The sequence below is a fragment of the Girardinichthys multiradiatus genome, chromosome 7 (genome assembly GCF_021462225.1).
Source record: "Girardinichthys multiradiatus isolate DD_20200921_A chromosome 7, DD_fGirMul_XY1, whole genome shotgun sequence".
Lineage (NCBI taxonomy): Eukaryota > Metazoa > Chordata > Actinopteri > Cyprinodontiformes > Goodeidae > Girardinichthys > Girardinichthys multiradiatus.
Genome location: NC_061800.1, coordinates 27627460 through 27644569, shown reverse-complemented (window position 1 = coordinate 27644569; position 17110 = coordinate 27627460). Strand labels below are relative to the sequence as shown.

Sequence of the window (17110 nt, the reverse complement as noted above, 5' to 3'; positions counted from 1 at the left end):
CAGTAAATTGAACCTCGTAGACGATATAAATTTGTTACACCCTAATGAAAACCCCAAATTTTAGACGATTAGATGATTTGGCCAATTTGCTGTTCAATCACGCACAATGACACCATGAATAGGTAGATATTAGTATTTTTATTGGAAAAGGGCCCGCAGATCAACCCTAGAAATCGACATGTCTCCTGAAATTAACACTGACCGTGGACTTCATGTAATTCAGGTTTTGTGCCTCTCCACTCATGATGTCAATGCTGTAATTATCACCTTTTTCTGTCTACTGCACAACTGCCAAATCCACAATGTTTCCAATGATTGTGTAGGCCATTAGTTTAATTTTTTTTTTATTGTTCATATGTAATACAGGTCCTTCTCAAAATATTAGCATACTGTGATAAAGTTCATTATTTTCCATAATATAATGATGAAAATTTCACATTCATATATTTTAGATTCATTGCACACTAACTGAAATATTTCAGGTCTTTTATTGTCTTAATACGGATGATTTTGGCATACAGCTCATGAAAACCCAAAATTCCTATCTCACAAAATTAGCATATTTCATCCGACCAAAAAAAGAAAAGTGTTTTTAATACAAAAAACTTCAACCTTCAAATAATCATGTACAGTTATGCACTCAATACTTGGTCGGGAATCCTTTTGCAGAAATGACTGCTTCAATGCGGCGTGGCATGGAGGCAATCAGCCTGTGGCACTGCTGAGGTCTTATGGAGGCCCAGGATGCTTCGATAGCGGCCTTTAGCTCATCCAGAGTGTTGGGTCTTGAGTCTCTCAACGTTCTCTTCACAATATCCCACAGATTCTCTATGGGGTTCAGGTCAGGAGAGTTGGCAGGCCAATTGAGCACAGTGATACCATGGTCAGTAAACCATTTACCGGTGGTTTTGGCACTGTGAGCAGGTGCCAGGTCGTGCTGAAAAATGAAATCTTCATCTCCATAAAGCTTTTCAGCAGATGGAAGCATGAAGTGCTCCAAAATCTCCTGATAGCTAGCTGCATTGACCCTGCCCTTGATAAAACACAGTGGACCAACACCAGCAGCTGACACGGCACCCCAGACCATCACTGACTGTGGGTACTTGACACTGGACTTCTGGCATTTTGGCATTTCCTTCTCCCCAGTCTTCCTCCAGACTCTGGCACCTTGATTTCCGAATGACATGCAGAATTTGCTTTCATCCAAAAAAAGTACTTTGGACCACTGAGCAACAGTGAATTTGGGATATTCCTTAGCTGTAAGACATAACCATAAAGAGTAAGTATCAGAAAAATCTGACCTTTACAGCTGACTTTTAAATCAGATTAATTTGCTGCACTAGAATGAGTTCATTGATTAGTTTGATGAGTATCAGTTCAGGAGACTAAATCAAAAGGTGGATCAACAAAGTATTAGTTTAAGGGTGTTTAAATATGTGCAGCCAAGGTACTGCAGCTGCAGCTTTTTATTTTTTCCTCTGGTACATTTGTTTGTTTTCCGCTTGAACTGTACATCATATACTTGGAAAAAGCTTTAAAATGATCAATCAAAGTGTGGCATTTTAACAGAGATGTGTACACTTTTGAGAGCCTCTGTAGTACTGCCAAATCTGTGTAGATATGCTCTTTTAGTGTTTGAATGCATAAACTGAGAGAAATATATCATCACTGACTTGTGTTGCTAGCAGTAGTTCAATCTGATCCCAACTTCCAAGACAAATTGAGTAAAGTATTAAGCCAGATAATGATTCCTTGATGTAGGTTTTTATTGGTTGGTGGGATACTCAAAGGTCAGAGGCATTGGCGGTTCCAGACAGGGGCCAACAGGGCCCAACGCCCCTGTAGAACTGGCCATGGTTATGGCCCCTGTACTGAAACCACAATACTAAATCAATTTCTTATTATGGTATGCGCTGGCACAGAAACCTTAACTGATTGGTCCCTCAGACTTGGATTTTTTTTACCTTTACAGTTTTACTTTAACAGTAAATGAAAAATTAAGGTGTTGAGATGGGATCACAGTTTTCATCTGTTAGATCAGGAGTCTGCAACCTCCAGCTTCAAAACCGCAAGTGGTTCTGTGGCTCACTTAATATATTAAAAGATTAAATATTGGCCTCTTTTTTTTGTTTATTTCTTTTGTTCTGTGCCCCCATGGAAAAACACTGGCCCAACCCTGGTTAATTTGGTTTAGAACCGCCACTGGTTAGAGGTAATCCTTTAAAGAAATCCTTTAAAATACACTCAGAAAGCCTGAGACCATCATCTGTCTGGTTTAAAGCGAGAGATGAGAAATGAGAGCTGGCTCAGGAATATTTTACGGTATTGTGTGGTCATATTATTATATTGTGAGGTAAAGTGGGATCCACAAGTTGTTGTCCTTTTCATAAACATTTAGATTACTTTTAATTATTTTATAGAGCAAACATCATGATCTTGAATATCTTCCGGGACTGTCGCCGACATATCAGAGAGACTCATTAGTCAAAAACAGGAAAGCAACTTTTTAAGAATTTACTTCCTGCCCATGTTTTTCCAGCGATAAACCACTACCTGTTGATACACCGCATCTGACCCCATGTTGATGCAAGCCCTACCACACAGGGTTAACCTCAAAGGAAAAAAACAGGAAATACCTATGATTTAAACAGACCCTGAGGAAATGAGGGCAAAATGCGCATCTGGATTTATGTCTCACTCGTGCATGTTTCCAGCCACATAATAGAGCCTCAGGATAATCCTGTCTGTGTGCGCATGAAAAACATCAAGCAGTACTCCTTCATGTCTGAACAAAACAATCGCTGAAATAATTACAATACAACTCAGAGGAACATGTTTATTAGGACATAAAAGATATACTTTAAATATGTTTGGGTAAAACATTTTTTATGTACCCCTTTGCGTAAATATGTTAAACATACAGCGAATGTCTAAATAGATGAGGTAATACAATTCTAGCAGTTAGTATGAACAATAACACAAGTGATTTGCTAAAGTAATCATACACCTTGAACTTTTCCAAATTTTTTCCCCTTTCACAGATTTCTTTTGGTATTTTATGTTTTTACATTACACAAAGTAGCACATAATTGTGATGAGAAATGAACACAGTAGATGGTTTTACAAACTGAAATTGGATGCGCATTTGTAGCCATGGAGGGGAAACGTGTGCAAGAAGGTGCTCTGGTCACATTATAATAAAATTTAACATTTGTTAGCCTACATGCAAAAAGCTATTAGCGTCAGAAACATAAACTGCACATCAGGCTGAAGGCACGATCCCCCCGGCGAAACAGGGTGCCAGTAGGATAATGCTGTGGGGATGATTTTCTTCAGCAGCGAAACCTAAGCCATTTAAAGTTGAAACGGACTGAGCTTGACTTATTTTGCATTAAAGAATGGGAAAAATTACCTGTGGAAAATATTTGAGTCTCTAGATGTCCAAAGCTAGGACACACCGAAAAACTTGCAACTGTAATAATAGCAAAACATGGTTATACTAAGCCCTCACCTGAGAGGTCTGAAAACAAATGCATGCCAAATTTTCTGATTATATTATGTAAGAAAATGCATACACTGAAAACTATATATCATTTTCCTTCCACTTCATAATTATGCACTTTAGTATGTTTTGCTCTATCGCAAGGGTCATCAACCTGCAGCTGTGGAGCCACATGTGGCTCTTCATGACCTTCCTGCTGGCTCTAAATAGGTTAAATGATATTGAAATATGCAGTTTTTTAAATATGAGAGAATAAAAAAAGTAAACTTTGCCATTTTCTGAGTTTCAATTCAAAAAAAGCATTGGATTTTTACAGCGTAATAACTAATGGTACAAAAAATATTTTATTTGTTTTTTTTTTCTGATTTAGGCAAACCATCTGTTTCTCTTTTCTGAATTTTCCATGATTATGAAACGTTCTATTAAGGAAAATGATTGGATATCTTTTTGTAAAGGTTTAGGGATTTGTTTTGTACTGAAATTAAAAAATAATTATATTTTGCTGTAAAAAAGCTGATTTGGATGGTAAGTAGTGATACGGGCGACATCAAATCCTACCTGAAACTGCTGGCTAAGGATAAACGTAAATACAGTAAGATTGTTATTCACGCTGGCGGTAATGACACCCGGTTGCATCAATCGGAGGTCACCAAAGTTAGTGTTGCTTCGGTGTGTAAGTTTGCCAAAACAAAGTTGGACTCCGTAATTTTCTCTGGTCCCCTCCCCGATCTGACCAGTGACGACATGTTTAGCCGCATGCTGTCATTCAACCGCTGGCTGTCTAGGTGGTGTCCAGAAAACAATGTGGGCTACATTGATAACTGGCGAACATTTTGGAGAAAACCTGGTCTGATCCGGAGAGACAGCATCCATCCCCCTTTGGATGGAGCAGCTCTTCTTTCTAGGAATCTGGCCGAATTTATTAGTTCTCCAAAACTCTGACAACCCAGGGTTCAGACCAGGAAGCAGGGTCGTAGTTTAACACTCCTCTCTGCAGCTTCTGTACTGCTACCCACCCATTACCCTATTAAGAGTCTCGCCCACGGCTAAAATTGAATAGATTAAAAATAATCTAAAAGGAGGAAATCAGGAAAATCTCATAAAAATAAACCCAACTCAGACTAAAAAGAAAAATAAAACAATTAAATGTGGCTTACTGAACATAAGATCTCTCTCTTTAAAGACTTTGCTAGTTAGTGACCTGATTTGTGATGATCAGATTGATTTGTTTTGCCTCACAGAAACCTGGCTGCAGCAAGAGGATTATGTTAGTATAAATGAGTCAACTCCTACTAATTATTTAAATTTTCACATTCCTCAAAATACTAGGCGAGGAGGAGGAGTAGCAACCATCTTTCAGTCTGCTTTATTGATTAGTCCCAGACCAATCAATAGCTACAACTCTTTTGAACATTTAATCCTTAGTTTTCCTCATCCAAATAGCAAAGCACTAAAACCACTTCTGTTTGTTGTTTTGTACCGTCCACCAGGCCCTTACTCTCAATTTTTAGATCAGTTTTCAGACCTTTTATCTGATTTAGTGTTAAATACAGATAAGGTTATTATAGTGGGAGATTTTAACATTCGTGTTGACACTGAAAGTGATAGCCTAAATATAGTGTTTAATGCTATCTTAGACTCAATTGGCTTTGTTCAAAACATTAACAAACCTAGCCACCTTTGTCTTCATTCTCTGGATCTTGTGCTGACATATGATATTGAGTGTAAAGACATGACAATATTTTCTCATAACCCTGTCCTGTCTGACCATTTTTTAATAACGTTTGAGTTTAATTTAACCCAGTACTCCACACCTGAAAGAAAATTTCATCATAGTAGATCATTATCAGAAAATGCTGTAACAACCTTTAAAGAATCTGTTCCATTTTTTATTTCCTCATTATCACGGAAAAACACAGTGGAGGGCAATAATTTTGTTTCTGCCCCTTCACAAATGGATTCTCTTGTTGACAGTGTTACTTCATCATTGTGTGGTGCATTAGACAATGCAGCCACCTTGAAAAAGAAGGTAATTATTCATAGGAGGCTGGCTCCCTGGTTTAATTCAGAGCTGCGTACTTTAAAGCACAATGTTAGAAAATTGGAGAGAAATTGGCACTCTACACACCTATAGGATTCCTACGTAATCTGGAAAAATAGCCTACTGTTGTATAAAAAGACACTTCGCCAAGCCAGAACAGCTTATTTCTCATCATTAATAGAGGAGTCTTTAAAGAAGAAACTGATGAGTCATTCACTTAACCTGGATGGTATTAAATTGACATCCGGTAATAGAGTTAAAAACCTTGGTGTTATTTTTGACCAGGACATGTCATTTAAATCCCATATTAAACAGGTTCCTACGAATTCCTTCTTTCACCGCCGGAACATTGCCAAAATTAGAAATATCCTATCCAGGAGTGACGCTGAAAAACTAGTCCATGCATTTGTTACTTCAAGGCTGGACTATTGTAATTCTCTACTATCAGGATTTCCACAAAATGCAGTTAAAAGCCTTCAGCTGATTCAAAATGCTGCAGCAAGACTTCTGATGAAAATTAAAAAGAGAGATCATATTTCTCCTACTTTAGCTTCCCTTCATTGGCTCCCTGTTAAATCCAGAATAGAATTTAAAATTCTCCTCCTCACATATAAAGCCCTTAATGATTTAGCTCCATCATTCATCAGAGATCTGATGGTTCCATATGTTCCTAACAGAGCACTTCGTTCTCAGATTGCAGGTTTACTGGTGGTTCCTAGAGTCTCTAGAAGTAGAATGGGAAGCAGATCCTTTAGTTATCAGGCTCCTCTCCTGTGGAACCAGCTCCCAGTTTTAGTCCGTGAGGCAGACACCCTGTCTACTTTTAAGGCTAGGTTTAAAACTTTCCTCTTTGATAAAGCTTATAGTTGGAGTGGCTTAGGTTATCCTGAGCTATCTCTGTAGTTATGCTGCTATAGGCTTAGGCTCCTGGAGGTCATAATGACCACTTTCACCCTCTTCACTACATTCTCACACTACTCTCCAATTTTGCATTATTTTCTGTTATTTCAGCTTCTAACTTTATGTTCTCTCTCTTTTCTCTTCCTAGAAGCTACACCTGGCCTGGCTCTGTGTCTACCTGTGATAACTTTCTGGAGGGGGGCATCGTCCAAGCTTCTGCTGGCAACAACTTAATGCTCACCCTCTACCTATGATCCACATGGCCTGGCCCTGTCTTTCAGTGTTTAACCCTTTCTCTCTCATAGACATAGCTACTGACTGAGCTTCTACTGTGACTAACTATGTGCTTTCTTTCAGACTCTAACCTTGAAAACTGGCTCAGAGTTTATCTGTTCTTTCTTTCTAGATGAAACGACTAAAGGAGCTACATCCATTAACATTTACTTTTCCATTCCATAGAAAGTACTCCTGGATCAGTGCTTCTGTGTTCTTTTTGTGTCTCTGCTCTGTTCTCTCAAAGCCCCAGTCGGTCGTGGCAGATGGCCGCTCACACTGAGCCTGGTTCTGCTGGACATTTCTTCCTGTTAAAAGGGAGTTTTTCCTCTCCATTGTCGCTACATGCATGCTCAGTATGAGGGATTGCTGCAAAATCAACGCCAGTGACTGTCCACTGTTTCTACATGCTCATCCAGGAGGAGTGAATGCTGCAAGTCACTGACTGGATGCAATCTGCTGGGTTTCCTTAGATAGAAAAACTTTTTATCCAATCTGAATAAATAACTGAATCTGACTGCACTGTTCAATTGTTAGGATTAATTGGAATGTATGTACCTGACTGTTGTGAAGTGCCTTGAGACAACATGTGTTTTGAATTGGCGCTATATAAATAAACTGAATTGAATTAAACTGAAACTGAATTGATACAAGTTTTAAGCAATATTTTTTTAAAAGTTCAGGTAGGTTCTTCTGGCTCAAGATAAACTTTATTCAGTAGAAGCAAGGGGGAAAATGGCTCTTAGGTTGTTGACACCTGGTCTATCGCAAAAAATCTCAATAAAATTCATTAAAGTTTGCAGCTGAAATGTAAAAAAAAGTTAACATAAATTTATTTTGCACGGCGCTATAATGTTTTGTCACAGACTACAATAATGAACTTGCCTTATATGTCATTCTTTATAGAATAAAAGTTACCTGTTCATGAATTGTTAGGTAGATACAAATGTTACAAAATTTTAAAACATGTTAGAAACCTTTAAACAAGATAATTGGAATGAAAATCAATGGCACACACACATATGTTTTCCTTTTGGTGTAAGGTCTAGATACAAATACTCTTGCAGAAGTCAAAGCAGCCAATTGTTTCCAGTAAATAGATGATTATTTGGAATAATTATACAAACCCTTTAAATAGTTACAGCTGTGAATCTGGCCTCTTCTGTGCCGATAAAATAAGCAGAAAGGGATTTACTTCATGTGGATGTCGAGTGCAGCTTAGTTCAGTTTTTCCACTGAGAGCCACATTCAGTTGAACTGGGTATATACTATGTGAAAAATAAGGCAGAATAGAGAGATCTAAACATCGAGCCTGGAAAGAACAGCAAGTCCCCCTTCTCTCATAGCGTCGACGAAGCTGTGTGCTCGTCTGGGACACTGTCCTGATGGACTCCATGCATATTCTCCACCTCTGTGGTGGAGATGGACTGGCTTAGCTCCCTAAGCGAACTCTTGGTTATGTTTACACACGAGTCTTTGAGGATGCGACGCACCTTCTTGCTGAGCAGCATGTACAACAGCGGGTTAATGCAGCTGTTGAAAAAGCCTAAGCTGGTGGCGAGCGGGAAACCAGCTTTCAAAACGCTGTGCAGCAAAAACGAGTAATGTACAAACAACTCCATCAAGCTGAAAATATGAAAAGGTGCCCAGCAGAAAAAGAAGGCCAGAATAACAGCGGCAACTGTTTTTGAGAACCTGGAAATGCGAAACACACCCTGTGATCGCCTTACTTTTATCAACAGAAGTATGCCCGTCACGCTTATGGCAGTAAGTGGCAAAAGAAAGCCCACAGTGATACGGATAGACACTAATGTAATGTGTGTCCTAGCTGCTGTGTGCTTGTTTGTCATGTGATAGTTCATGTAGCACAACACCTTATCGCCGAAGTGTAAAGTGTCTCGAAAGATCAGCGCATGGCAGCTCAGCAAGGCAGCTGCCTGCCAAACGCAGCCACATAGGAGCCAGGCTCTTTGTACTGTGCGGTACCTCTGACACCAGTTCAGGTGCACCAGAGAGCCGTATCTGTCCACCGTGAGCACCGTGAGGAAGAGGACACTGGCGTACATGTTCATCACAGAAACAAAGGAGTTGATTTTACACATGGACAGACCAAAGTTCCAGTGGAAGTCCCTCAAAATGTAGTCAATGTAGAAGGGCAGAAAAAGCACAAACACAAAGTCCGCTATGGCCAGATTGAGAAACCATACGCTATTGACAGTCTTCTTGCTCTTAAACCCAGTCACCCAAATGACGACTCCATTTCCAATCAGGCCAAGCGTGAAGCAGATGATGTAGATAACTACAGAGATGATGTGGATGGGTTCAGTCTGGCTGTGGTCCACATTACCGTACTCCTCATATTCATAGGTGTAGTTTTCATAGTCTTCAGCGGAACTGGCCATAGTTTCAGGGATGAGACTTCTAAGTTGAAGTTGACCTGTTGGAAGAAAAAATAAATGAAGTCAAGATGCATACATGCATAATAACTTAACTTCGTATCCATCCTGCAACATGTTCCCTGGTGCCGGTCATTTTATATATTCCAGTTCTGGTCATTGCAGATAAAGTAACTTTCTACATTCTATTCATAATTTACTATGGGGCAAATATGGTCATACTTGTCCAATAAATAACATCTAGCAGCAGAATGGTCATTTTCACCCTTTCCAGTTTTGGTCATTTTGTACCCAACTTTTTTAGGTACACAAAAGGTTGTAACCGATGCAGGAGCATGAATTAGTTTGTACTGCCAGGAACAACTTTGTGCTACGTCATAAACTATGCCCTATATGGTTGCAAAAGTAAATTCATAAATAATGAAATTTAAATCAGAGAATAACATCAAGTCAGTTAAACTTCTGGAATATTGATCCGGCCAGTTAAGTAGTCGAGGGGGTTGCTAATCAGTGTCAGCTGTTTTGGTGCTAATGAAATTAACAACAAGTGCACTAAAGGAGCAACAATGTGGTGACCCAAAAGATAGAAATTGGTTTTGCAGGCAGAGTTTTTTAACTGCATGCTACCCGTGTCCCTACAGGTAGCATGAGCCCATGCCTGGTGCTACAGACGTTGCACAGACAGGACAGCCCAACTCCACCAGGATGGCACATCAACATGTGCCATTGCCTGAAGATCTCAAGAGCATGGAGGACATGAGTACTGCCAGAGCCAAACAGGCGATTGTGGCTCAGTGGGAAGAGTAGTCGTCTTGCAATCTGAAAGTTGTGGGTTTAATTCTGGTTTCCTCCTGCTACATGTTGATGTGTTCCTAGGCAGGGCACTTAACCTTAACTTGTCTACTGATCTGTGTACCGGTGTATGAATATGTGTGCGTTTGTAATTGCGATTGGGTGAATGTGGCTATAGTGCAAAGCGCTTTGATAGGGTTTTTCCAATGAAAGAACTGTTGTTCTTGAACCAGCTCGGTTCAGGTGTTTTTGCACTTTGGTGTTTTGTTGAGCACCCACACGCGTTTCCACCAGTACTTTCTCTGTGAAAGTGGGCATCATGCATCACTGACAACATTTTACCTCAACTTCGGTAGCTGGCATTTCCTTTTTGTTTATTGCAATAATCAAAATTTCTGTTATTGTTTTAAGATGATTACTGTATTCCCCTATGGGGGGAGTGGTAGCCTAGTGGTTAGAGAGCAGGGCATTTGTGTCCTGGAGAGGCCACAAGTACCCTGTTTGGAATCCCACAGCCTGCCACTCTGGGTCCCTGAGAAAGACCCTTATCCCCTAAATGCAACCTGGGCGCGACATGATGTATCCAAACAGTCAGGTAGCCAGCAGTTAGATATTGAAGACATAAAAATCTGGATGTCTTTTATTTTTCTTTAAATTTAAACAACAAAGAGGTTGTTGTCTTTGGACCAAAGCGTTTGCTTAGTCAGTCACTTATAATGGATGGCATTGAATTAGCCTATGGTAGTAAAACCTTGGGGTTATCTTTGACCAGGACACTCAAATCCTATGTCAAACAGGTTTATAGCACTTCCTTCTTTCACATCTGCAATATTGCCAGAATTAGAAATAACATTTCCCGGAGTGATGAATCAAAACTTGTTCATGCATTTGTTACTTCGAGGTTTGAGTTTGGTTTCATCTGACCAGAGCACCTTCTTCCGCATGTTTGGTGCGTCTCCCAGGTGGCTTGTGGCAAACTTTAAACAACACTTTTTATGGATATCTTTGAGAAATGGCTTTCTTCTTGCCACTCTTCCATAAAGGCCAGATTTGTGCAGTGTACGACTGATTGTTGTCCTATGGACAGACTCTCCCACCTCAGCTGTAGATCTCTGCAGTTCATCCAGAGTGATTATGGGCCTCTTGGCTGCATCTCTGATCAGTCTTCTCCTTGCTCGAGATGAAAATTTAGAGGGACGGCCGGGTCTTGGTAGATTTGCAGTGGTCTGATACTCCTTCCATTTCAATATGATTGCTTGTACAGTGCTCCTTGGGATGTTTAAAGCTTGGGAAATCTTTTTGTATCCAAATCCGGCTTTAAACTTCTCCACAACAGTATCTCGGACCTGCCTGGTGTGTTCCTTGGTCTTCATGATGATCTCTGCACTTTGAACAGAACCCAGAGACTATCACAGAGCAGGTGCATTTATACGGAGACTTGATTACACACAGGTGGATTCTATTTATCATCATCAGTCATTTGGGAGGATCATTCAGAGATCCTCACTGAACGTCTGGAGTGAGTTTGCTGCACTGAAAGTAAAGGGGCCGAATAATATTGCACGCCCCACTTTTCAGTTTTTTATTTGTTAAACAAGTTTGACACATCCAATAAATTTCATTCCACTTCACGATTGTGTCCCACTTGTTGCTGATTCTTCACAAAAAATTTGAATTTTATATCTTTTTGTTTGAAGCCTGAAATGTGGCAAGAGGTTGAAAAGTTCCAAGGGGGCCGAATACTTTCGCAAGGCACTGTATAACTGGCTCAGAGTTGATATGTTTAGCTGTGTTTCCTGAAGCCACTGAATGAGCTACTGCTGCCATTAACTCCTTACTTTTGCTTTGACATAGAATGTACGGATCAGTGCCTCTGTTTGTTGTGTATCTGCTCCTTTGTCTCCGCTCACACTGAGCCAAGTTCTGCATGAGGTTTGTTCCTGTTAAAAAGGAGTTCTCCTTTTGCATGCATGTTCAATGAGGGATTGCTGCAAAGTTTATTACTCTATGCAACTGACTTTCCACCACTGCCACATGTCCGTTCAGGAGGAGGGATTGTTGCAGAGTTCGTGACTTCATCTTTAGGTAGAAACATTGTTACTAATTGTATTAATAAACTGAACTTCATTGCAGTGTTTTATAACTAGGATCAAATTTGAATGGATGTAACTGAATTTGACTTTGGCTATAGATCGAATTGCTATTATATTTCTGTATATCAGCTGAATCTGTCTTTACTTTTTTTGAGACAGAGGACTATAAATAAACTCAACTGATATAAAATTAAAATACACAATTCAACAGGGAAAGTATGGGGCTGGGTGGTTGTGATAAATGAAGACAAAGAGCAGAATGATGGAGGGATGAGACAGGAACATGTAGAGAAAAGCACTAAAAAGTAAAATGGTACTGAGGAGAAAAACTGAGTTTATGATACTTCAAGCATGGAAGGGCTAAAGCAGTTTTTTAAATAAATTCTACTTATAGTTATGACTGAGTGGAGGTACGAATTGGCCCCAAATACTGTGTTACTTTGCTGCCCTAGCTTCTCTCCTCCAGCCCTCAGTTCATGTGTTTAGATTAATGCTGGGTGTGTCAAAGAACATAATGTCAACATCCATTTACATTAACAATGTGGAGAGACAGTGAGATGCCACATGGATGAGGCACACGTAGAAAAGAGTAGCATTTTTTTTTTTTTTATGTCGGAACACAGGGAGGAACCAGGTAACACAACGTTGGTACACAGTTAACGTAATATTACTAAATCAGGATGGGAAAGAACAAGATTTATTTCCTTTTCTCTGTATTTATCAAACACAGCATAGCACAAGAAATCTTGGTGAATGGTTTGTGAGACGTAGCTATTTTGTATGATCATCAAGGTCAGGGTAGGCCTGATAAGAGTTGTCTTAGAATTACAGACATTAACTCATCTCTCTCTAGTCTTATGTAGTTATTTAATAAATAACATGGTGATTCATTTTGTTTGTCAGCAGCAAAACTCCATACAAGAACCAAAAAAGCCACTGATGTGCATATTTTGTACGCATAATAAACAGCATCTAAAAATGCATATGGTGTGTGAGTGGTAATCCAACTGCAAGCAGCAAACAAAGACCCATTCTCACTGTTTCCTCTAGCTTCTTTTGCTGTGATGAAAACTGATGTGTTATTCGCTGATCTATTCACAACCAATTCAAATGTGCATAAAATGATTTCCCAGTTCAGACACAACCAGTAGAAGTGAATAAATTAGCTTTAAGTTATGAGTAGCAGCCTTGCTAGACATAAAGCCACAAGATCTGAATAACAAGAAAAAGCCTTGTTGAAATTTCCCCATCCTTGTTGAAGAACGCATTATGACATTGTGATACAAAGTAAAACATGGTGTTGGCAGCATCAGGCTGTGGGGGACGCTTTTCTTCAATAGGAGACAGAAAAGCTAGGGAATCTCTTTTTAATAATAATCATTTAAATGGCAAACTTCACTCTTGTAGTCTGGCTTTGTTATCAGTTTGCTCCAAACATATAAAAAAGCTAGAATGTACGTTGAAATAGAAGGAAGAAACTTTTTAGTGATAACTGCTAACTTTCCTGATTAACTTGTGGCCTAAATAAGCTGAAATAAACATTTTGGCTACAGTACCTTATGACTTCCAAGTTTGATATATTATTTCCCACAGTGAGCTCCTATTCATAATTCTTTAGTCTGACCTTTATTTTTTCCTGATGAGCAGTCAGAACTTCATGTAATCTTTTGAAGCGGCTGAAATCTGACTGGGGACAAAATATCCTGGAGCAAAATAATGAGTCTGATGATGCCCAGTATAATGTCTCTGAGAAAATAACTTTCAAACTGTTTTCCTGTTTGTGCGACTGGTTCATTTGTCAACTTATGCTGTGTGAATTCAGTTTCTCACTGGGGCTCAAAGCAATCGTACAGTTTGCTTATACCTCTGGCCGACCCTGCCCAATGACCTACTAATAGGAAAATGTATATCTGAAGTTTTATCTGGTTTACTTAAACAAAATAACAAATCAAGCCAAAAAAGCTAACAATTTACTTGCAAATTATTCTTTTATACAAAATCAAAAGTAGGAAGCAATCAAATTTAAGCATTACTGAATAAATTCCAACAAAAGAACTTGTAATCTTGTCGTAAATTATATTTAAATTACAATAATGTTTTTTTATTCATTCATCATTTATTAATTTTAAGTAATTGTAATAGGACTTACATTTTAATTAAAAATGGCTTTATTTTAATCTACTACAAATAGTAGAAGCCCTGCTAAACGTTATGAGCACAACTAATTGGCTTACTAAAATTACAAGCGACAATAGTATAAATAAATCCATGCCATGTAGATAACATAATACGTTGCCAAATATGCACATTTGGTGAGAAGTCTCCCAAAAAGAAAGAAAATGCAACACAGGGAAAGCAACATCTTTGCATGTTTAGATAGATTTGAGTAAAAAGTGTTAGGAATCCAAAGATTGAATCCAAAGATTGAGGGTTGAAAACGTGTGGTTGAGAATGGTGTGACAGGAATGAATGAAGGCCCAAGATATGAATAATGAATGATGTGGGCTACAAGAGCGAAAGGTTAATGGATCAAATGGTACGTTTTAGTTTCTGTGAGCTCATTTTTTGTTTTGGGTTTTGATTCATAGTTGTGTTCAGACAACTAATGAACATTTTGGAGCGCACCAAGTTTTGTTTTTCATTTGTTTTTTCTCTAATGTCGGTGTTTCCTATATGTGTTCAGATGCTCGCAAGTTGGAACAATTTTCTGGGTTTTAGTTTCAGAGGGTGAAAACTTAAATTTCTTATGAATTTTCTTAAGGTGAAATTGGATCTAAATTCTCTTTGGGATGGGAACAGAACCAAATAGAACCTGTCATTCTGCCATAGGGTTCTGGTTGAATAATTTGATGGTAAAAGATTTGGCCGCCCAAACTTCCTTAAGAGGGGAGGCTGAAGCCGGCATGTGTTGTGTGTCTTTAAGTGTTTATCTAAATTTCTGTTTCAATGTTTGTCTCAAATGTTTGTCTGACTAACCTTTAAACTTCAGAGAAAACAAAAAGAAATAATAATAATCATAAGATGGAAAAATGGAAATGGATATATTGGGGAAAAAAATGACTGGTTGTATTGATCAAATGTGTTTAACAGGAATGCATAACTAAATAATGGTATGATTAAGGTTGTACAGAATATGCAAATTACTTTGATCTACTATTGGGGGTAGAGGTTATGGAGAAGGACCCTAAAGGTCTAATTTAGGTAGATATAATCAAATTATCAATGGCTTGAAAAGTAGGTTGTCCAAAACACTGGACACCTTCATGGTAAATGATGCAAATACTTTGTTCTGGGGATGATTTCAAAAATTATTATGGAAAATGACGGTTTGAACATATCTAACTTTGGCTACTAGTTAACGGACAATAAATTGGCAACTAACTGGGTTACAATATAAAGATGATTTTTGGGTTAAAGGTGAGAAGATGACTCTATTACGTTATCCACATTTAAGATTTTCATGAAAACAGGTACTGGAGCATTTCCTGTTCCCAACAAGCCATAAAGGAAACTGTTATTGATTTTATGGGTACTGACAGCAGAGTGAAAGGATGTAGAGATGTGCTTGACACTTTCACCAGGTCGCCTGAGAGAGATAATCACACAATCAAAAAACGATTGGCTAAAGTAATACAAAAATGAAGTGCGCTGAAGATGCGCTGCCCTTGGTGATGTTTTATATCAGATCATCACCCACTGAGCTCATGGGTTTAACTCCCCATCAGCTGCTGGCAGGAAGAACCATACCCTGACCTTTCACCTCCTCTCTTCGCCCAGTCTGGATTCACAGAGAGAGCTACTGACACACTATGCTCAACAATTCTAATCTGCTGTGAAGTTTTTGTTTCATAACACACAGGAGGCTCTAACCAAAGAACCAGCAGGAGAAACAAATGGAGCTCTGGATGAGGACAAAACTATAGTGAGTAGATCATATTGCAGGAAGGCAGAGACGTCCTCCAAAGGAAACCTCAGAGAAATCAGAAAGCACCTGAGAAAGAACATACGAATAGGTTCGATTGGATATCTTTTGACTTAACATTTCATTTCCAGTAAACACATCATATATGTGCTTGTGAAACTAAATTAATTTATTTCAGTAACCATAACGTCAAACGGTGAGATTAACTCATCTCTTTGCTTTCAACTAACAAAATACAATTATGTGAAACCTGTTTCATACATTTTGAGTGGGCTGGGTTACTTCAACAGAGGGAAAGTGATAAAGATTAAACAATAAAAATTCTATTTGTTGGGTTAAAGCTTGAAGGAGTATGTGCTGGTAAATTTCACAAAATCAAAAATCACAGAGGGGAGAAGGATTTCTAAAGTAAAACTATGTGAATAATCAACAAACAAATGTTTATTTCTGTGACTGTGGGAAATTGTGGAATAATTTGCATGAAGGGTTAAAGGAGTATTCAACTATTTAATCAATTCAAATAACTTCATGAATAGAAATTATAACTTCCTATGTGCTTCTGAATTATTTATTTACAGATGATGTTGTTTGCAACTTAGATTGTAAATTAACTTGATACAAGGCCTTGAACCTTTACTTGCTACTGAACATAACTGATTTATGGGTAATAATTGCTTTAGGGGTGACTACCTATTGACTGGACAGTAAACATGTAAGAGAGAATTTAAGTGCACCCTTTCATCAAACATTTTGACAGGTGGGCGGGACTTCCGGTGAGGGCGGGACTTCCGGTGGGGGCCATGTGGGCGCCATGTGGTTGCCATGTGGGCAGGGGTAAATGAGTCAATTAAAACACAGGGGTGTGTTTAAGGGTGTTACGGGGAAGGCCTTAAATGAGCCAATTAAAACACACAGGGGTGTGTTTAAGGGTGTTATTAATAATCTGTATGTTTTTTCAGGCGTTAATACATCTAAAAAACAAAACAAAAAAAAAGACATGCATCCTTTTATATTTTTAAAGGTATAATCAACTTAATGTTGACCTATCACATGAAATCCTAATAAAGGAACTGTGTAACCTGACAGAATTGTAAGTTAATTTTGCTTTACAGCAGGACCTATTTGTTGAATATATGAGCCAGTCTAAATCCGTTCAAAATAGAAAAGACCTAAAAAAGTAAATAAAAAAAA

General features: G+C 38.6%; 1 protein-coding gene across 2 annotated transcripts in view; it reads right to left on the bottom strand.

Moving 5' to 3' along the window:
* Positions 1-7525: 7525 nt before the first annotated feature.
* cmklr2 (chemerin chemokine-like receptor 2) overlaps positions 7526-17110 on the bottom strand; it is a 32100-nt gene continuing 22515 nt past the window's right edge. For both annotated transcript variants that reach the window (XM_047370874.1, XM_047370872.1), the window contains one exon: positions 7526-9153. In XM_047370874.1, the coding sequence (XP_047226830.1) occupies positions 8057-9118 (1062 nt within the window). In that variant the 5' untranslated portion in view covers positions 9119-9153 and the 3' untranslated portion in view covers positions 7526-8056. The remainder of the gene's footprint in view (positions 9154-17110) is intronic.